Source organism: Leptonotus elevatus, chromosome 9 (assembly GCF_054856555.1).
Source record: "Leptonotus elevatus isolate MCC_2025b chromosome 9, RoL_Lele_1.0, whole genome shotgun sequence".
In the NCBI taxonomy this organism is placed as follows: Eukaryota; Metazoa; Chordata; class Actinopteri; order Syngnathiformes; family Syngnathidae; genus Leptonotus; species Leptonotus elevatus.
The window spans coordinates 13,855,762-13,864,420 of NC_141247.1; the positions used below are offsets into that span (position 1 = coordinate 13,855,762).

At 40.4% G+C, this 8,659-nt stretch overlaps 1 protein-coding gene across 4 annotated transcripts in view; it reads right to left on the reverse strand.

Moving 5' to 3' along the window:
- Positions 1-7,423, reverse strand: part of LOC147168452 (protocadherin gamma-A11-like) — a 284,949-nt gene extending 277,526 nt beyond the window's left edge. For 2 of the 4 annotated variants that reach the window (XM_086084344.1, XM_086084323.1), the window contains exon 1: positions 4,908-7,423. In XM_086084344.1, coding sequence (XP_085940470.1) covers positions 4,908-7,292 — 2,385 coding nt within the window. In that variant the 5' untranslated portion in view covers positions 7,293-7,423. Of the gene's footprint in view, positions 1-650; positions 3,152-4,907 lie in introns of those variants that run through there. The other 2 variants (XM_086084325.1, XM_086084345.1) reach the window with 2 other exon arrangements.
- Positions 7,424-8,659: the final 1,236 nt, after the last annotated feature.

The following is an 8,659-nucleotide window of genomic DNA, read 5'->3' on the forward strand; positions in this document are numbered from 1 at the left end:
AATGTGGACAAAATAATCTCAAACTGCACTGCTATAGACCTACTCTAATAACATATTATTAATTGACATAATTTCAATTTCAACCTATTCCAATTTTAGGATTCCCACAAAAAAAATTAAAGTATTAATCACTTTCGACTTGTTTTAGCACCACGGACCTCCTTTGGCGTGTTGCCGCCTTTAAACGCATTAACAGAAAGAGAAGGAGAAAAACAGGGTTCTAAACTGCAAGACCTAAATTTCCTCATGGGCAGTAAGTCACAAGATGCCAGTCCAAGCAAATTTGTTTTTGAAAAGTAACGTTTGAAAACACACGTATGCCATATTTAAAGACAATAAATAAATAAGCACATCCGGTTGAGACTGAGGATTAAGAGTGAAACTATATGAGAACACTAAGTATTTAAATAATATTATTCAACAATAGGCTATATATATTTCATGCATTTGACAGTAAAGGTCTGAAAGTTAAATATAGCTTTAAGTAACATTTCCTTCAATGTGGTCTTAATGGACTATGCTAATAAATATAAAAAGTTGACCACCAAATTGGAAGGAAAATAGCAAAATAGAGTATACAAAGACAAGCAAAATGAATATCAAACAGTAAATCGATACCATAATTTAATTTGGGAAAAAAAGTCCCCTACCTTTTCAGCCGCATCAATGTCCTCAAAAGGGTCAGCAAAGTCACTTGGGCTTTTCCTCAAAGTCTGGTCAGCAGGCAGCGTGTTGTCATTATAAGACGACACAAATTTAAAGTCACTGGTTCTGGAACCTGTTGTCAAGTAGGCGTCATAATTGTAGGTGCTATGTAGAGTTCCTGTGCCGTCAACATCTGCGTAATTAGGAGGGAGATACGCGCTGGGGATGGCAACTGCTCCATCAAACAACAGTCTGGGCTTTCTCCTGCGACAAAACCTCACACCCAGGACGATGATGATGAAGGTCAGGAAGAAGGTGGACACGGACACCAGGGCGATGATCAGGTAAGAGGTGACTTTGGAATTCTTGTCGTCATAAGAAATGTCCTTCAGTTCTGGCACCTCAGCCAAGTTATCCGAAATCAGTAAATACATGGAGCAGGTGGCAGAGAGAGGGGGCTGTCCGTTATCTTTCACGGCCACAATCAGGTTCTGTTTCATGCTGTCAGACTCCGAAATGTCCCGCTGGGTCCTGATCTCTCCACTGTGGAGACCAATGGTGAAAAGTCCCGGATCTGTGGACTTGACAATATGATAGGACAGCCAGGCGTTCTGTCCAGAGTCGGCGTCCACCGCTATCACTTTGGACACCACAGAGCCTGCATGTGCAGCTTTGGGGACCAGCTCGGTCATGAAGGAGTTGCCCTCCGGGGCGGGGTACAGTATCTGAGGAGAGTTGTCATTCAGGTCCGATATGTACACACTGACGCTCACGTTGCTGCTCAGCGGAGGAGAACCGTTGTCTCTGGCCATCACGTGGACTTGAAAACTCCTCAAGTGTTCGTAATCAAACGACCTGACGGTGTGGATCAGCCCCGTGTCTCCGTTAACAGACACATAGGAGGACACTGGGGCACCGTTCACCTCAGTAGGTAACAGAGAGTAAATTACGGTTCCATTCTGTCTCCAGTCAGGGTCTTGAGCACTAACAGAGCATAAAGTGGAGCCAGCTTTGTTATTTTCACCCACATATGCATTGTAAGACTGTTCCTCAAACACAGGTGGATTGTCGTTGATGTCTCCTACAGTCAAGTGAACAGTTTTCAAGGAGGACAGAGAAGGAGAGCCCTCGTCGGTGGCACTGATGGTAATGTTGAAATCAGACACTAGTTCACGGTCAAGTTGTCCAGTAGTCACCAGAAAATAATAGTTTTTAATAGAAGGAACTAACTTGAAGGGGACATTTTGTTGAATAGAGCAGCGGACCTGTCCGTTTTTCCCAGAGTCTCTGTCCTGCACATTAATGATGCCCACTTCGGTACTAGGTGGCACATTCTCCGGTATTGGATTAGACAGTGACTTTAAATTAATCACAGGAGTGTTATCATTTACGTCAGTAATATCTATTATAACTTTAGCGTATGAAGTCAGTCCTAAACCATCTTTAGCTTGTACACTAATTTCAAATGAAATGCCTTCTTCAAAATCAACCAAACCTGCTGTTTTAATTATACCTGTTATTGGATTAATAGAAAATAAATTAACGTCATCATCAGATACATGGCCAAAGTCGTACGTCACATCTCCATTCACTCCTTCATCAGCATCAGTAGCACTAACATTAATCACTATTGTGTTAGGAGGAGAATTTTCAGACAGACTGGCTTTATAAACGGCCTTGCTGAACACAGGGGCATTATCATTAGCATCCAGCACCTTAACGTGTATGACTACTGTGCCTGATTTCTGTGGAGATCCTCCATCTAAAGCAGTAAGAAGCAAATTCATCTCGCTTTGTTTTTCTCGGTCGAGTTTATTTTCAAGAACGAGTTCAACCTTGTTGTCATTAACAGCAAGAATAAAGTTTTCATTTCTTTGCAGAATGTATCTTTGAACAGCATTTTGACCTATATCTGCATCATGGGCCTTCTCAATGGAAAAACGACTGCCCTTTTCAGCCGACTCCCTAATTTCCATTTCAATCAAATTATTTTTGAATTTTGGCGAGTTGTCATTTACATCTTCAATATGGAGATTCATGCGATGAAGCTCCAGAGGATTTTCAAAAACTATATCCATTTTAATAAGACAGGACGGTTTCTTCCCACAAAGGCTCTCTCTGTCAATTCTTTCAGATGTGATTAAGTCCCCCGTGCTCAGATTAATATCACAATACTGCTTACGTGTCCCTTCAACATCAATACGTGCATTTCGAGCAGACAACGTCTTCGGATCCACACCCAGATTTTTTGCTATATTTCCAACAACAGAGGAGCGTTTCATCTCCTCTGGAAGAGAATACCTCAGATCTCCGTCGACGAGGCGCATCTGATCAACAAGGGCAAACAAATACATCAGACGGCGAATAGAGAAATCCTCCATGACTCCCATGTTGACAGAAATAATCCAAAATGTGTTCGATCTCCCGTTTAAATCCGATGCTCCACAGAAATTCTAATTCTTTAGTGATCCAGACAAAAATATTCTCAACGTTCCAACCATCCGCAGAAAGACAAAGCAAACAGAATCCTCGTACTAAAAGGGGCACTGGCTCCGGGTTTGAGTTGCATAGGCCAACAGCGACGCTAAGAGTCCGTTTTATCAACAGCACTAAATGCAAAAAGATAAGCATTGCTCTATATTTTAATAAACACTAAATTAATGGATTTGTGCCTTATTATATTCAATGAAAAGTGTAACATGCAAAATGAAAAACTGACGTCCCAGTATGGCGTTATTCATACTCTGCAGGTTTGGAAATATTACACTAGAATGAAATTCACTCTACATTTATTTTTATAGACTAAAATATTCTGCACCTGAGTCAGTCGATCAAATCTCCTGGCGTGTGATGTAAAATTGTGTCAAATATAAAAGCGGACTACTTCACCATGATAAAACAATCAAACTGAATAAAAGTACACTGTTTTTTTTCCAACTGCCAAACAAGTACCGTTGACTTGTGACTGGCTCATTCAGCACTATGGACAGATACTGAATGCTTGAGCCACGCCGGAGTGTCTTGAGCGCAGGCCCTCAACTAATCTCTCACCCTGCCACCCTCTTTGCCAGATAGTGACTACGTATGAAGGCAAACAGGACACAAAAAAATGTATGATACTAAACGAAAACACTGTTTTTTCTTATCTGTAAACATAATTAAACGTGCAAGGTGCATTACTAAGATTCACATTTAAGAAAACATCAAACCCAAAATTAAATTTGCAAAAATAGGGCCACAAAATGTGTGAATTATTATATTTCTTCATTAACAACACACAGAGAGAGTAGGAAAATGGCAACATAAGAAACAAAATGTTTGATGCCAATTAAGACTCTTTACAAAACAAACGTGAAAAAATAGACACGTTCATGTGCAGAGTTTCTCTTTAAAGGCAATGACGCATGCACCAAAATAAATAAATAAATAAAACATTTATCTTCCTGCCTAATTGCAGCAGTAAAACTTCCAAATAATAATAATAATAATAATAATAATAATCTGCGTGTATCCAGCAGTTGGCTTAAGAAAATGAATGATATCTGAATTAGCATAGACCTGCTTGGAAAAGTCTCAATTTTTTTCACACTGAAAATAAATAAAAAATATAGGACCCTATAGCATATATTATTTTCAACAAACAGCGGGAATGGCTCACGTGGTACAAACTAAAAGTGCATCACTGCACGATACAGAGGGATGCTATAGGCCAGGGGTGCTCAAGTTCGGTCCTCGAGAGCCCCTATCCAGCCTGTTTTCCATGTTTCCCTCCTGCAGCACAGCTGAATCTAATGCTCAGCTAATCGGCAAGCTTTGCAGAAGCCTGATAACGATCCTGATCGTGAATCAGGTGTGTTAGTGGAGAGAAACACGGAAAACGGGCTGGATAGGGGCTCTCGAGGACCAAACTTGAGCACCCCTGCTATAGGCTATTCCCAGCGTAACTGCACTGGGAACCCACAGGTAAATGGAGTAATATTTTTCAATAGGGACAGTATATATATATATATATATATATATATATATATATATATATATAGTGTTAAAATGGCATTGCAATCATTTCTTTTAATTAATGAGGTATTTTAGTTGAATGGAGATCTCATTCACGACTTCTTTAGACCATGAGAATAAATGCAAAAAGTAAAGATCAAATTTGAGAATAAAATAAAATAAAGAGGGACATAAAAAAAGGGTAAATACATTTAGTGAATTCATGGAATTGCTTGTTTTCAATTATTTGGAAAGAAAAAGACTCTTACCTCCACAGTTGAGTCGAGATCTTCAAATGGATCAACAAAGTCACTTGGACTTTTCCTGAGAGTCTGGTCAGCATGCAGCGTGTTGTCATTGTAAGAAGACACAAACTTAAAGTCACTGGTTCTGGAACCCGTTGTCAAGTAGGCATCATAGTTGTAAGTGCTGCGTAAAGTTCCTGTGCCATCAACATCTGCGTAATTAGGAGGAAGATACGCGCTGGGGATGGAAACTGCTCCATCAAACAACAGTCTGGGCTTTCTCCTGTGACAAAACCTCACACCCAGGACGATGATGATGAAGGTCAGGAAGAAGGTGGACACGGACACCAGGGCAATAATCAGGTAAGAGGTCACTTTGGAATTCTTGTCATCATAAGAAATGTCCTTCAGTTCTGGCACCTCAGCCAAGTTATCCGAAATCAGTAAATACATGGAGCAGGTGGCAGATAGAGGGGGCTGTCCGTTATCTTTCACGGCCACAATCAGGTTCTGTTTCATGCTGTCAGACTCTAAAATGTCCCGCTGGGTCCTGATCTCTCCACTGTGGAGACCAATGGTGAAAAGTCCCGGATCTGTGGACTTGACAATATGATAGGACAGCCAGGCGTTCTGTCCAGAGTCAGCGTCCACCGCTATCACTTTGGAAACCACTGAGCCTCCGTTTGCAGCTTTGGGGACCAGCTCGGTCATGAAGGAGTTGCCCTCCGGGGCGGGGTACAGTATCTGAGGAGAGTTGTCGTTCACGTCCGATATGTACACACTGACGCTCACGTTGCTGCTCAGCGGAGGAGAACCGTTGTCTCTGGCCATCACGTGGACTTGAAAACTCCTCAAGTGTTCATAATCAAACGACCTGACGGCGTGGATCACCCCTGTGTCTCCGTTAACAGACACATAGGAGGACACCGGTGCACCATTCACCTCAGCAGGTAAGAGAGAGTAAATTACTGTGCCATTCTGTCTCCAGTCGGGGTCTCGAGCACTCACTGAGCATAAAGTGGAGCCAGCTTTGTTATTTTCACTCACATATGCGCTGTAGAATTGTTCCTCAAACACAGGTGGGTTGTCGTTGATGTCTCCTACAGACAAGTGAACACTTTTAAAGGAGGACAGAGGAGGAGAGCCCTCGTCAATGGCACTGATTGTAATGTTGTAATCAGACACTAGTTCACGGTCAAGTTGTTCCGTAGTCACCAACGAATAATAATTTTTAATAGAAGGAACTAACGTAAAAGGAACATTGTGTTGAATGGAGCAGAGCACCTGTCCATTTTTCCCAGAGTCTCTGTCTTGCACATTAATGATGCCCACCTCTGTGCCAGGTGGCACATTCTCTGCTACAGGATTAGACAGTGACTTCAAATTAATCACAGGGGCATTGTCATTTACATCAGTAACATCTATTATAACTTTAGTGTACGATGTCAGCCCTAAACCATCTTTAGCTTCTACTCTCATTTCATACAAGTTTTTTTCTTCAAAATCAGTCACACCTGTTACTTTAATTTCTCCTGTCGAGGGATCAATAACAAATACATTAACATTATTGCCAGATACATGTCCAAAATCATAAGTCACATCCCCATTTACTCCCTCGTCTGCATCAGTGGCACTAACCCTAATTACTGTTGTATCTGGAGAAGAGTTTTCAGGTAAACTGGCTTTATAAACGGCCTTGCTGAACACTGGGGCGTTATCATTAGCATCCAGCACCTTAACGTGTATGACTACTGTGCCTGATTTTTGCTGGGAGCCGCCATCTAAAGCTGTGAGGAGCAAATTCATCTCACTTTGCTTTTCTCTGTCAAGCTTTTTTTCTAGAACGAGCTCGACTTTGTTGTTGTCAACTGAAAGAATAAAATTAGCGTTTTTTTGTAAATTATATATTTTAACAGCATTTTGGCCAATATCCGCGTCATGGGCCTCCTCTATCGAAAAACGACTGCCCTTTTCAGCTGACTCTCTAATTTCCATTTCAATTAAATTATTTTTGAAATGCGGCGAGTTATCATTTACATCTTGAATATGGAGACTCACGCGATGTAGCTCGAGGGGATTTTCCAAAACCAGATCCACTTTTACTACGCACGAGGGCTTTTTGTCACAAATAATTTCTCGGTCAATTCTCTCCGCTATTATCAAATCTCCGGTGCTCAGATTCAAATCACAATAACGTCTCCGGGTGTCCTCGAAATCAATCCGGGCTTTCCGTAAAGATAATGTCCTCAAGTCCACTCCGAGATCTTTGGCTATATTTCCAATAGCAAACAAGCGATCCATCTCCTCTGGAAAAGAATAGCTGAGATCTCCATAAACGAGGGGCAGCGTCAAAATGACAGCCGACATGCAGACAATCCGGCCCAGCGCTGAAATTCCTTTGTCTGCCATTGTCGCGGAAAAAAACGCACATTCAGGTCTTCGAAATGTATACACAACCAAGGTGCGTCAGAAGTCGAAATTCAATAGGAATCCTTTATTAATTTCACTAACCAGTCGACGACAACGAACCGCGGCGGAATGAAAGGATTCCTAAAACTGCACCGAAGGAATAGGTGGGGATGAGTGCGATTTGTGTGAGCTCACAGCGACACCACGAGTCGTTTTTCGATCTTTATATCTGCATTTTATTCTTAAGATAATCAATGTCCTGAACATTGATTATATTTTTAATAATATTGGCGAATTGCTCGAATAATTAACACAACATATTTTCTAATTGGATTGAAAATAGCATGTCTAGGGGTAGTTAATAATTCTAAAACAAAATATGCAAATGAAATGTACAATAAAGATTATCATCAACCTTTATTAAAAAATATGGCGATATAAAGAGTTTTACGGCTGCAATTAACACATTCTGCAGGGGGATGATGATATAACGTTTTCATTTAAAGTCATTTGTAATAATTATAATAATAATATTATTATTATTATTATTAATAATAATAATAATAATAATAATAATAATAATAATAATAATAATAATAATAATAATAATAATAATAATAATTTTGTGTTAGGCCTATACATAACAGCATAAAATACTTTGTCTTGGCATTTATTTTTTATTTTTTTAGGCTATATTCTTTACGGGTGAAACTATATAACTAATAATAGGACGTCAGCAGAGGTCGGCTCCAGCACATCACCCGCAAACCTAAAGGGTAAGTAGTACAGAGAATGGCTGAAGTTAGCATTCATTCAGCACCATGGACAGCCCCCGTCAAACTACGTCAGAGGGGACACCCTGAGCATCTTAACCAATAGCACTAACCATAAATATTTGCATATCATCAGCGTTTAAAAATGTAAGTGCTACTCAGAATATGTAGGAAAGATGTTGATGTTTGTTTCCTTTGGTTACAAGTTGTTTCACAAGAACAACCCAGAAAGTGAGGTCAAATTAGCAGCTTGGTCCTTCTTTCTTTCTTTTCGTTGTCTTTTTTTTAACCCAAATGTGCAGATCCAGCAGTTTTAAGAGTCTATTGATAAACACACTGTTAGAGGTAAATGGTAATATGGAAAAGGGGAGAGGTCCACCGCACACAGTTAATGAGACACAATTTATTTACACTAACAACGCGTTTCGCCTATAAGGCTTCATCAGGCTGTTAATGTGGGTGTGGGCTCTGCTACCAGTCTTGTGTGAGCCATTGCTGTAATTAGTGAATAGTGTCAGCTGGAAAAGGTTGAAGTTAGCAGAGCCAATCAACAAGCCAAAAAGTGCCATGCAAAAAACATATACAATGCAATGG